At 41.3% G+C, this 13,645-nt stretch overlaps 1 protein-coding gene across 1 annotated transcript in view; it reads right to left on the bottom strand.

Annotated features, from left to right (window-relative positions):
• Positions 1 to 3,064, bottom strand: part of APPBP2 (amyloid beta precursor protein binding protein 2) — a 44,288-nt gene extending 41,224 nt beyond the window's left edge. The window contains exon 1 of the mRNA XM_077836685.1: positions 2,775 to 3,064. Within this exon, the coding sequence (XP_077692811.1) occupies positions 2,775 to 2,915 (141 nt within the window). The 5' untranslated portion in view covers positions 2,916 to 3,064. The remainder of the gene's footprint in view (positions 1 to 2,774) is intronic.
• Between the last annotated feature and the right edge of the window lie 10,581 nt (positions 3,065 to 13,645).

Here is a 13,645-nt window from a genome sequence, read left to right as displayed (position 1 = left end):
ACTATCTGACATTCAATATTGCTCATGCTCACCAATCAGACAATTACTTTTCCTCAATTATACCCAGAGAATAGATACCAAGGAGTAAAAAGTGTTAACAATTCACTGGGGCCCTATCTCCACAGGACCAATAATTATGTAAATACAGTAAACGCTCAGCCAAGGTTTTCTTAGGGCTTGCCTCCATGATGGCAGAGGCATTAGAAGTTCTTCAGTGTTCTTTAACGTAGTCTTGTTTAAAACAGTTCTTTATTAACTCACACTAGGGAACTCTAGCGTGCATCAGCAGGGTCAACACAGGCCAGTTAACGCACAATATGCTTGTGTCCATTAGAATTTACTGGCAAGTGGTGAGGACTAACGCACAATGTAGACAAGCCCTTAGACTACTAGTGAATTTTGGTTTTCCTACTTAACGCATCTTAAAAGGACTCTGCCCTCTGAAAATTAGGCTTCCTTAAAGCGTCTCAACTTGGGGACTGAAAATCACTAACATTTTGAAAGTCTTGGCTGTTTAAAACAAACCGAAAAAAACCCCAACCCCACCCAAAATCACCCCCTACCCCAAAACCCAAAATGGTTATAATACAGTTTGGCTTCAGCCGTAGTTCTGGCCAACGGTATCATAATCTGATTCAGCCACATTATTGGTTTGTATTGCAATAGTACCTAGGAGCACCAATCAACGACCCATTGTACTGGGTGCTCTGGAGACATGCAGTAAAAAGACAGTCATTGCTCCAAAGAATTTACAGTCTACAGCCTGATTTTACAAGAAGCTTCATGTACCCACCTCCCCACACACACTGAAATGAATGGGGCTCTGCATAAGTGCAGAGTTTCTTCTAGCACTTGAACCTAAATTAGACTACATCCACGGTTAAACCATACTTAAGGACATGACGAAAGACTCAAAGTGAAAAATACAGATGACAATACAAACTATTATGCAAGACATTCAACAAACAGTGTCATGTAGTTTTATTTACTCTACATGTGGAAATTACATAAATCAACATTTTATTTAGTGGAAATGCAAGCTGTACACATTTTCCAGATTCCTGAGATTCTAAATTTTGATTTTTGGTATATTCTTTAGCAAAAATATATTTTTAAAAGTGGATGCAAGTTGGGTCCCTGATTAGTGTGACAGAAAAACCATTCTGGAGGTCAGGTAACACTGGAACAAGGTTTGCACGTTCACTTCTTAGCCGCTCCCAACCAGGGCAACATACTCCTGTTCATAAGCATAAAGGGGAGACGAGAGAGAAGTCTCTCTTTATCCATCAGATGGATTGGCTTGTTCCATTATGGAAAAAGAACAACCAAAGCGAATCAGATTCAACCTGAACACATAGTAAAAGAAGTCAGTTACTTATTAACCTCCCTTACAGATCAGGTTTCAAGGATTCAGGAATAAAGGCAGTGAATATAAAATAAAAAAGAAAAAAAATCAATACTACCCCTAAAAGCGTCTGTTCCTTGTGCATCTTTAGTGATTACTGAAATATACCCACTGCTTGTGAAAAAAATACCAAGAGAGACAGCTCCAGCAAATTCTGATTATCAGTGGTTACAGCTATTGGCAGTTTCAAAAACAAAACAAAAAAAAAATCAAAGCACTCCTTCAGGTTAGTCACAAAACAGTGTTAAATTAATAGCTCACCATAAATCACTCTCTACAGCCATACTATCTATGAGTGTATGCGCGGGAGAGAGACTTTTCTGTATCCCTTAGCCTAACACATAATGCAGATGAATAATATCTAGCATATGTAAATTTCCTTGCCTGTTACTCTCTGATAGGAAATGTTTTCCCCTCTCAAGTGATCATCCTTACCTCTGAATACTGCTACTCTAGGCTGACAGGAGGGCTGTTATCTGTCTCAAATATATTTCTGAAAAAATGTTTGTTTTCCCTTTAAAGCACTCTAGGTTTCTTTAAAAGCTTTCTGACCTGAGCGTGAAAAGGCAATGTCCCACCTCAGGACACTACTAGGGGGCTCCAGAACCTCCTGCTCCCTAGGATGCTCATTTTGAAGACTTCTTTGATATGAAATGCCAGTCTAGTGGACATGGCCAGTGCAGTGAATACACCTTTTATACTGACTCTAGATTTAGGGGGAAGAAGAAGAGTCTCCCCCAATCCCTGCAAATGACAAGACGGCGGTCAACGAACTAAGTGGTTTAAAGCAAGGTCCCAACCTCTTCACCTGATGGCTGTTTCCCCAGTAGGTCAGTGGAGAAAGTATAAGGTGGGGACGTTTCTGGTCCCTCTACCCTGAGCATCATCTTACTCTTCTTCCCCCAGCCCCAACACACAAAAGGAAAGACTTCCCCCCCCCACCCCACCTCGAAAAAATAAGCTCGCCCTCCCAAGTCTCCCTCTCTAAAAATGAGGGGAGGCCTCCCTTCTCCCCCCCTCCCGCCAAAATAGGGCTCACTCTTCCCCCACAATCCAGTGTCCTCCCCCGCGAAATATTTGGGTTCACCCCCGCCCAATCACCACCCCCTACAGGGGATCCCCACCCAGCCCGCCCCTCCCTGTCCGGCGGGGGAAGGAGAAGCAGCAGCAGCAGCAGCCCTCGGCCCTGACTGAACCTCAGACCCAGGAGCCCCCCCCCCTACGGCCCTAGCTGCGGCCGCCCCACGCTCCCCGACCTGAGGCTAGCCCCGGGGGGCAAACAGGGCCTGAGGCCCTCCCCTTGGAGGGGCCCACGAGCGGGCTGTCGGGGGCAGGGAGCGGATCTGCCCCAGGCCGCGGCCCCCCTCACCTTGTAGTACACGTCGAACTGGATGTTCTCGGGCAGCGAGCGGATGTCGCGGCGCCGGGCCCGCCCGTAACTATCCACCACGGCCGAGATCGCCGTGTTATAGAGCGTCTCCGGCACCCACTCCAGCTCCACCGCCGCCATCTTGGGTGTGCGGAGCTGCCACCGCCGCCCCCTCCTCCCCCCCCGCCCCACCCCGCACCCGGGGGGCTCCCACCGCCCAGCAGCGCCCGGACGCTCTCTGCCCGCGGGGGGCCAGGAGGATGCGGCGGCCGCAGCGGCGCCAGAGAGCGCGCACGGCGAGGGGGTGGGGAGCTGAGGCGGGAAGGCGCGGGGAGGGGGGTGATTTGCTCCTGCTGGGCCGCAGCCGGGGGGGAGGGGCGGGAGAGAAGGGGGGGAAGGGCCGGCAGAGGGGCGCCCGGGGGAGGTGAAGGGGCGGAGAGGGAGGTGATGAAGCCAGGTGGGGGATGGGGTGAGGAGTCTGGGGTGAGGAGACGGTGTAAGGAGAGGGGAGGTGGGGTAGAAAGTGGGGGGCAGAGAGGGGAGAAAGGGGGCATGGGGGGGAAAGAGGTGCATTTCGGGCACGGAGGGGGGGGAAGGGGTGCATTTTGGTGGGGTGGAAGAGGGAGATGGTCGGGAAGAAAAGCTGGGAAGATGTGGGGCGAGGGGAACTTATGGAAATACAGCGGCCTAAAACTGGTGTCAGTGAGAGGAAAACTCGGCTCTTGTTGTGGAGAGAAGAAGCTGTGAATTAGTCACTGGTGCCATGCAATGCCCTGTCCTCACCAAATTGGCGGCTAAATTATTTTCCTGATTCGTGTCGTGTTTGTGTCCAAAAAAACCCAGTGGGGGCTGTCCCTGCTTTGAAGGAGGTGCAGCCTAATAAAAGAAGGGGTGGATGCGGGGAGAGGGAGAGCATAAGAGCAAAAAGGTCCAGGGAGGGCTGTAAATATTCAGTAACTTCCTAACCTGGAAATGTAATTTTCTTTTTTTCAGTTATGAGCTAAAATGTGGATCCCAGCCTTGTCTTCACTAAGAGAAAGGGTGGGTTTTTGTTTTTTTTTTACCATGTATTAATACGTGGTAAAATTCTAGTGTGGATGAGATTATTTGTGGTTTTAGCAGGTTGAGGTCACAAACACTAGGGAGAAGCAGGAGCTTAGTTTTACCTCAACCTACTAACGTGTTAAAACTGCCTTGTCCTTACTGGAATATTATATTGTGTAAATTACCATGTGTTAGCTAAAACAGGGTGAAATCTAGCTTTTTTCCTCCTACGGTGGATGCAAACTTTGACTGATTATGGAAATGACACTAGAGCTGAAGAAGAGTTCTGTGTGGTTCAAAAGCTTGTGTCTCTCTCACCAACAGAAGTTGGTCCAATAAAAGACGTTACCTTACCCATCTTGTCTCTCTACTGTCTTTACCCACTCTCCCATTTTTCTCCTTACCATGTTGTTTCAGAGTTATTTTCTCTAACTTGCCTTCTTGATAGGGCCTACTGATGCCATTAAGGATTGTGATAGCTAGTTCTCTGCTACAGTTCATAGACTCATAGACTGTAGGAACACAAGGAATATTAGGATCATCTAGTCTGAAAAAGAAGCCTCTTTGCAGCCCCCTACCCAAGCAGAATACAGGCAGAAAGTAGGAATATGCACAGCAGACATTCTCAGAAATCTGCAGAGTGTAGGTCTCATAAAGTGAATTATTATGGCTCAGGATTGATGGCAGCAATTAAATGCCATGAGTTAAACCATGACTTTGAGTTAGGGACTTCTGTATTGTAAATGTTTTTATTGCAAACATGGATAGATAAAAACACACATCTATAACTGTTTGGAAATGGTGTTTCAGCCTCGATCCAGGCTTAGTCCAGCCTGCCATGGCCAATGTCGGATTGCTGCCAACAACATATTATTTTATCCTTCCTAAAAGTTCCAAGGGATGGGGCTTTCATCTGTTTCCAATAATCTTGTAGATGTCACTGTCAAAGGTGTTTGTTTTTCAAATATAGGTTGCGAGAGGATATTGTCCTTTTAGGATTTTTTCCCTTGACAGAGTATCAGTGACCATTATTTCTCTTCTCCTTTCCTTTTCTGTCTCTCAAAATGTTGGCTAGCATACTTCTGTTACTGTTCGATGATTGTGAGGCATCGATAACAGGATACATCCTCACTGGGTAAGAATGAGTTTCCCCTTAAGAATAAATGAATCAATTAAGGTATAATAGAATTATACAAAGGACCAGTACAATAAGTTTAATAATACTTACTACTTTATTCCTAATCTACTTTATTAATAGTCTTTTATATAACCTCAAAATACTTAAAAATTAATTAATCCTCACTAAAGCTCTGTGAGGTTATCCTATCCATTTCACAGATTAAGAGAAAGCAGTTGACTTGCCCAAGATTCATAGATTTCAAGGCTAGAGGGGAGCACTGATCATCTAGTCTGTCCTCCTGTACAACACAGGCCATAGAACTTCCCCAAAATAAAGATCGCACAATGAGTTAGTTGGTTTTTTACTATTTTAAATTTTACATTAATGGTTATTAACCGTGTTAAAAAGGCTCTCTGTGGATTTTCTGTACTTGTGTATTTCTCACTATTGGGAGAGATTTAATTTGAGAAATATACATTTCTTAACTCTCTGGAAAATGTTGAATAGGCAGGAGTGTGGTTACTTCTAATAATGTTATCTAAGTCTGACTTTGAGCTTGTTTTCCTGGTCTCAATTTATTAGAATGCATTATGTTCCATCTCAATGAGTTGTGTTGTTTGAGATTTGTCACTTGGCCTTATTATGTCTGACAAATATGCCTGCTTTCTTCATTTAGCTGGCTTTAATTATAGAAACTGGCTGACCTACTTTATTCACTGTAACTGTTCTGCACTGCTTACATACACTGCTTATCTGTTTTCATTTTTTGTAATAATCATCTACTCTTCTGGTTGCTAAAAAATAATTTACTCCTTTAAGCCATATTATTAATTTATAAGCAGAATGTCTACCATTCAATGACCTCTTTGATGCATTTCTATTGTATTAATAACAATTATGCATGCCCACGTTGCTAAAGTCAGAAGACATCTTTGGGTATGTCTACAGTACACAGACTATTCCGGCATATCATGTCACTTATGTAGGTACTTAGACTGTATTAAAGTCCCCCCTTAACCTTCTCTTTGTTAAGCAAAATAGATTTTAATCTTTGAATTTATCACTATAAGGCATGTTTTCTAATCCTTTAATCATTCTTGAGGCTCTTTTCTGAACCCTCTCCAATTTATCAACATTCTTCTTGAATTGTGGGCTCTAGAATGGGGCACAGTATTCCAGCAGAGGTCACATCATAACCTCTCTACCCCTACTCGATATTCCCTGTTTGTGCATCCCAGGATCGATTTGCTCTTTTGGCCACAGCATCACACTAGGAGCTCATATTCAACTACTATCCATGACAATTGCCAAATCTTTTTCAGAGTCACTGCTTCCTAGAATAGAGTCACCCGTCTTGTAAGCATGGCCGATGTTCTTTGTGCCTAGATGTATACATTTACATTTAGTGGTATTAAAATGCATATTATTAGGTTGCATCTAGATCTCTCTGAATAAGTGACCTGTCCTCTTTGTTATTTACCACTCCCCCATTTTTGTGTCATCTACAAACTTTATCAACTATGATTTTATGTTTTCTTCCAAGTCATTGATAAAAATGTTCACGTGCATAGGGCCATGAACTCATCCTTGTGGGATCCCACTGGAAACACACTTGCTCTGTGACAATTCCCTATTTACAATTACTTTGAGACCTAGTAGCCAGTTTTTAATCCATTTAATGTGTGCCATGCTAATTTTATATCGTTCTAGTTTTTTAATCAAAATGTTGTGCAGTACCAAGTCAAATGCCCTGAAAAAGTCTAAGTATGTTATGTCAATACTACTACCTTTATCACCCAAACTTGGTCTATTAATATAATACAAGTTATAGGAGTCTCTGTAGATACATTGACATAATCCGTAGTGTAGATACAGCCTACTCCAACCGAAGGGGTTTTTCCATTGGTACAGGAACACCACCTCACCAAATGATGGTAGCTACGTTGACAGAGGTATTCTTCCGTTTATATAGCTGTGTCTGCAGTGGGGGTTAGGTTGGAATAGCTGTGTCAGTCAGGGGTATACTTTTTCATACTCAAGTCAATAGTTCTTCTGCCATCACTTCAATGGGAGTACTGATCAGGCCTTTGTGCAGCAAAGACCCATCTTCAGAAAGAGCCTTACGTGAGTTTGTGGTATGGGATAGGAGAAAGAGTTCAATGACTTATATAGTCCCTGGTATTTTAAGTGTGTATATATATGTATATATAGAGAGAGAGATGTATAGGAAATAAACAAAAACAAAGAACACTGTCATCTTATAATATCTTGTAAACAAACTTCCTTTTTTCTCTAATACTTTGTATTATTTAAAAAATAACTTTTCATAATCCAAAGTACATGCCACATCTCATGTCTTCATTTACTTTTTCCATGTTTCAGTTTGGCCTTTGAAAAATCAGTGAAGAAACTAATCAGCCTAAAGTGAGGACAATGGAAATGTCATATAAGGAAATCAGCTCACAACCTCCTGTTTATAGTGTATTCTGAGTGCAAATGAGACCTTGATTGCTACAATATCATCTAAAAGTTCCTCTTGGAATAAATGCAGACAGGGAGAGTCTGTGGAGGAAATACAGAGGCATGAGTTCATGCTGATGTACTTTGATCCTGTTATTCCCATAGCCTAAAGTTTTCCAAAACTAAGCTTAGATCTCTAAAAAGTTGTCACTTCTGGCTAACATTGGACTATTTAAATTCACTCCTTACATACTTGAAGGTTGGACAAGCTGGTGGAACTGTTAGGCTCAGGTTTCCTTTTCTACCTCAGCTGGTGTACATGGGGGGAAAAATCACTTTTGGCAATGTGGAGGAAGGTTTAATCATTGTAAACAACTGAATTAATGTTCTACCGCTTAGTGCTTAAGCCTAGAAAGAAGAGGGGTGGACCTGCTTGAGTTTTTTTTTTTACCATGGCGCTGAACTCAAAGTGATGGTTCCTGAAAAACTAATGCCACAAGTTATATTGATATAACAAATTATATCAATATAATTTTAGTTGCTACTTATATATATATGTGTTTGTGAATAGAGATTTTTTTTGAGGATGTTTGTATGCATGTATGAAATAAATACTAAAGATCTATTATGAGGCTAGACATGAGTCTCATTGTTAGAGCAGCGAGCTAGTAGTCAAGACTCTTAGTTTCTTTTCTTAGTTCTGTCACTGACTAGTTCTGTGACCTTAGCTAAATCACTTAACTGTTCTGCCTCACTTTCTTCCACCTGTAAAGTAAATCTAATATCTACCTCACAGAGAGAAATGGGAGGCTTCTTTAACTCCCCTCATTTGGGAAGTATGCTATAATTAGAATACCTATCATGGTCCCTAGAATACTTTGGGTCAAAAAGATAAATACTTCTAAGGCATTTTGAGATTCTTTGGTGAAAGGTGCTCTATAAGTGCTTTGTCTGTTTTACAGGGGAAAAAAAGAATCCTGGATATTACAGATGGAAAAGTCCTCACCTAGTCCATCTCCTGACAAAACAGTGTTGTTCCTTACATTCATTTTCTAAAGGTAAGATACTTGCATGAATTCAGTTGATATATTCATAAAGATGAGAGATACCCATGTGTAATTGAAGCTTTTCATTTAAAATACCAGTGAAAAGTGAGATTTCTTAAAACGTTTGGATAATATTGTCCCATATTTGTATTTTCTCTGAAGCTTCTTAATCAAGATGAAGGCTTTAAGCTTTGGTATGATTGAGATGTTTGTTCACACTTCAGCAGTTGTGTTAAAATAGATATTTTAAATTATTGGATTAGCTTGCTAGGAAAAATGTAAAAATACTCGCATTTGTAACATAATTTGCTTATTTTGAAGTGAGAAGGAATTAATTGACATGCCAGACATAAGGACGAGCTCCATCTTCTTGATGTGGACATTACAGAAACCTTTAAAACAGTATTATGGGGAATTTGTTGGAAGTTTAAAATTGTAAGCTCTAACAGGAAATAATTAAGCTGTAGAGCAGCACTCTGGTGCGTTGGCTCCTGTAAAACTACACAAAGAAAAGGAGAGTATTTGTGTGAACATTCCTCTTGTCAGAAAAAGTTTTCTTCTTTATGCTGATATTATTCTTTGCTTGCTCCAATTCAGACAAGTAAATTTAATGTTTTGTAGGTTTCATATATATTGGTCTTAGAGTCAAGTTTGGGAAAGAATGTCAGCATAGTAAGAGAAGAGTGCATTGATCCTAGGGCATATAGAACGTTCTAGAGTGGAGAAGAGAATCTAAACTGCTGTCTTTCTGTAGTCTGGCCAGCTGGACATCTTGTATCTCTTTAGGAATAATTTTTAAGTAGTAAGATGAAAACAGTTAAATCATTTTACTCTCAAATTTCTTGTGAAATTTTCTCTATCTGTATATAAGCAATTAGATACAAGGAAGCTGTATGTGACCCTGTATCTTGTGTTTATTTAAAATAGTGAATTACTGCAGGTGATTGGTGCAGTGTTCAACTGCCAGGACCAGGATGGAAACATCTTATCAAACAAACAAGTAGTACAAACTTCCCCATACTAATTGGTCAGTATACTTCATCCTTACCCTGACAGAAAAGTGTTGCAAGGGGGAGATAAGTTTCCATGCCTTTCCAATCCTTAGCTTCTCTGAGGAAGATCAACAATAGGGAGGGATGCTGTTTGTGGAGGTAATTGTAATTAAAGGTATGCCTATAGTGCAGTTTAAGGTGTAATTGTGGGACCGGTAGGCATATCTGCTCGAGGTTTAATCTAGCAAGTGTGGATAACAATGGCAATGAAGATGCTGTGGCACAGGCTTCAGTGGGAGCTAGCTGCCCCACTTCAGGTCTGCCAGGGACCCTGGGAATGTACTTGAGTTGCTATTTATGATGGGGTGGGTCTGTGTTGCTGCATCTTCATGGCTATTGTTATCCATGTTAACTAGATTAAAGCTACTGTAGGTGCTTTACCATGCTACAATTACTCCTCAATTTGCAGTGTAGATGTACCCATAGATACTTGCCCACTAGCAATTCTACTGAGACTGCCAACTCACTTCACTTAGGCCACCTAGCAACAATGAGAGGTTAAATAACCTCTGGCCACTATCAACCTGGCTGGGTTTAACATTTGCACTTCACGTTGTCAAAGCATCAATTGCTAATTAGCTAACTTGAACACCAGTTTTCTAGAGGTGAAAGGCTCCATCTCCCATTGCAAAACCCCTAAGGCATCCAGTCCCTCATTATTTTTAAATTAGTAACAATGCAAACTCAAAATGTTTATATCCTCTCTCTCTCTCTATCACTAGAGATGTAATGATTTGAATTAGAGTTGAGTATATTGCATACCACTTACCATATATAATGTGGAGGGCTTGGAAAATATTTAACCGAAGAGAAGGGGGCTGAATTTATTTACCAAGGACAATTACTCCTTGAATATGGGAAGGGACTGGCCACACATACAAGCATTCACACCTTTGGAACATTCCTGAGTCCCCTTTTTTAATGGATTCATTTGGGTTGGGTTTGGCTGGGACTAGAAGAGCGCCTGGCTCTCTGTTGGCTCTGCCTCTTCTGTGGTCTCCCTCCTCAGTGGGCTCTTCATCACTGTGCAGTTCTGGAGTGCCATCATCCAGAAATCACAAAGGGTCCACTGCTACTCACAGATTTGTGGTGGGGTTCCCGCTCAGAATGGCATTTAGCTCTGTGTAGTAGCAGTAGCTCCGGGGAGCAGCTCCAGACCTTTTTGTTGCCCTCCTTTTGGTAGGACTGTTGCAGTTCCTTCTCCTTTGCCCACTATTGGAACTCATCCCTGCTGTACCCCAGCTTCTGCATCTCCCTGGCACTGTTCAAATAAACATCTGACTCTTGTGGGAATTTAGCAGCTGCGCTTGCACTGCTCCTTTCCCCCATTAACTGAGGAAATCCAGGATTTCTTTCCTGGAACAGGCAGAAGCAAAAGGTTTTGCTGCAGTTTTAGCTTTAGCTTTACATGGAGTCTTACCTGTGTGCTTGCAGAGATGGGTTAGCAGGAAGAAAGGCATTTCCAAAACATGCTGGGGATTTTAAAGTGTATGTCTATAGCTTCTGGTTGCTGTGACCCCTAGGTAGAGGAGTTCAAAAATTTGACAAAGGTGGTTACTGCTGTGGGGACAGTGGCATTGGGATTGTTGCTGGGGGGCTGTTTGTTGGAGTACAGCTCACGGAGTGTCCACACAGGCATTGTGCTGGTAGAGAACTTATGCTGCTGGCAGAAGTATAGGGTTTTATCAAAACTGAAGGTGGATGCATGCTGACAGAAGGCAAGTTTTACCAGAAAACTTTATAGGGTAAACCAGGCTTGAGCTGCTAAAACAATAGTGCTCCAGTTATCTGACCACAAAATGTCAGAGCACACCTTAGGCCTTGTCTAAACACCGATGTTGCACTGGTTTAATTTAAATCTATTTTTTAAACCAGTGTACTTTAACTGATGCAAACCCCTGTGTAGAAACTAGCCCTGCCTTCATTTATGTCTGTGTACACTGTGGCAATGTAGCTGCATAGCTACGGTGCCATAACTATAGCATAACCCCGTAGTGTAGATGTAACCTACAATGATGGAAGGGGTTTTTCCATTGTTGTAGGAACACCACCTCCCCAGGTGCCGGAGCTAGGTTGATGGAAGCATTCTTCCTTCAACCTAACTGTGTCTACACCGGAGGTTAGGTCAGTATAGCTATGGTACTTAGGAGTGAGGGTTTTCCACAGTCTCTGAGTGCTGTAGCTACCCTGGCCTAAGTTTAAAGCATAGACCAGGGCTAGGAAAAAGGGTGTACTTTTAACATGTATTAGCTAACATCTCCGTACAGAGGAGCCTAAGGTTTACCTCAACCAGCTAGCAAGTTAAAACTACAATTGCCTTGTCTACACTGGGATTTTAACTAATGTGCTAAAAATACACCTTTTTTTCCTTAGTGAAGACAAGGCCACTCTTATTTCGGGTTGAGTGACTTATTTGAGTTTAGCTTAAACTTGCTTCAATTGACTTAAAACCAAAATAAAACATGTTTAAACTGGAATAAAACCAAATGCTTGTCTGCGTGAGATGTTATAACAGTTTAATTTATGATGGGATTTTAAATAAACTGAGTTAAATCAGAATAAAAGGCAATATTAATGCTCTTATTTCAGTTTAAAATAGGCTTATTTTGATTTTACTTAAATATGTAAGGAATTCGTTTAAACTAAACCGCAATCAGCCAGTCTTAAACAAAAATAACAGTCTACACAGGCGATTGTGTCAGTTTAACTATCTTGGTTTAAATACCAATTTTAGTTAAACTGGTGCAGCTTTTTCCTACAGATAAGCCCGTACTGTTGACCAAAAAAACCCCAAACCAACCCTCCCAACTACTTTAGCTGTAAGGGGTTATATGTATGAAATTTCTCTGCTCTTTTCCTGTTGATTTTAACTAAGAGCAGTGGGTTTTAGGAAAAGGAAATATATACATATGGGTATATATTGCACATAGAAATAGTTAATTACACTTGATGTATGCAAACTATTTGGGTCTTGAAGTGTGGGGCTGAGGTAATAAGTCTTCATGAAACCAACATCTTTCTCTACACCCTTTGTATACAGGCTTATGTCACTGCAAGATTACTGTATCTGGTTGGGTTGAACTGAGCTTTTTTGAAGTCTATAAGAATACAAGAACAAATTACCAAATAGGAATGTACTTTAGCATGCTGCATAATCAACAGCAGCTCCACACCCAAGATATTTTAAAGCATTTGTTTTGGGATTTTTTGTGTGTCCAATTACAAATTTGGGGTGTGGCTGTTATACAACAAAAAAACACCCACTCTGCTCTAATTTGGTAAAATGATCTGTATGAGATAAATGCTTTGATTATAAAATATTTAATAAATATTTCCAGTCGCCAGACATAAATCAGTTTGGCCCGCATGCAACATCACCAACAAATTATGAAATGTTGGATTCCATTTGGAAGTACAAAATGACATCTCATCAGGATGAAAATGGGGGAAAAAGGAACATCTTGGAATTCGTAAACCACTGGTTCTTTTAATTTTCATAATGAATGAGATATTCCCCTTGACTTTTCCCTGTTTTGGTGAGCTTCACAAATATCAGAATAACCTGTATGCATATACAGAGACCCCAGGAATGGGAGTTAGTCTGCTTGGTTCTAATTCATGGTTTAAATCTAGCAACAGGAATTGGGATTTGCTGTGATCTACAACCTGTACAATTCATCCATTTGACTTCAGGGAGGATTATACTGTGCAGAATCAGAGCAAGATTTGTCCCAATAAATATTGGAAGAACCTTTCAATAGTAGTTGGGGAAAACAACCTAACTAGTTTTAAGAGGGAGCCTGATACATTTATGAATGAGATTATCTGATGGGTTGTCTGATAGCAGGGGACTGGACTCAATGACCTGGGAGGTCCTTTCCAGTCCTATGAGCTTATTCCTGGCTCTGTGTGCCCATGATGTGCTCCCTCAAGGCAAGGGACCTTGTCTTAAGTGTTTTAGAAAGCATAAACTGACTTAATGAAAATCTGTGTTTAATAACAATTGCTGTGCCTACACATCTGTGAAATGGTAATACTTCCTTATCGTATTTCTTAGCAGTGTTGTGAGACTTTAATAGTTCCTTGGATGAAACAGACACCAGGGTATTATTATTCTGTAACTTTCTTTCACTCACTTCAAGGGGGCAG

This window comes from Eretmochelys imbricata, chromosome 17, assembly GCF_965152235.1.
Source record: "Eretmochelys imbricata isolate rEreImb1 chromosome 17, rEreImb1.hap1, whole genome shotgun sequence".
NCBI classification, from domain to species: domain Eukaryota; kingdom Metazoa; phylum Chordata; order Testudines; family Cheloniidae; genus Eretmochelys; species Eretmochelys imbricata.
The sequence above is the reverse complement of the archived record's forward strand: the minus strand, read 5'-3'. Positions and strand labels throughout refer to the sequence as shown.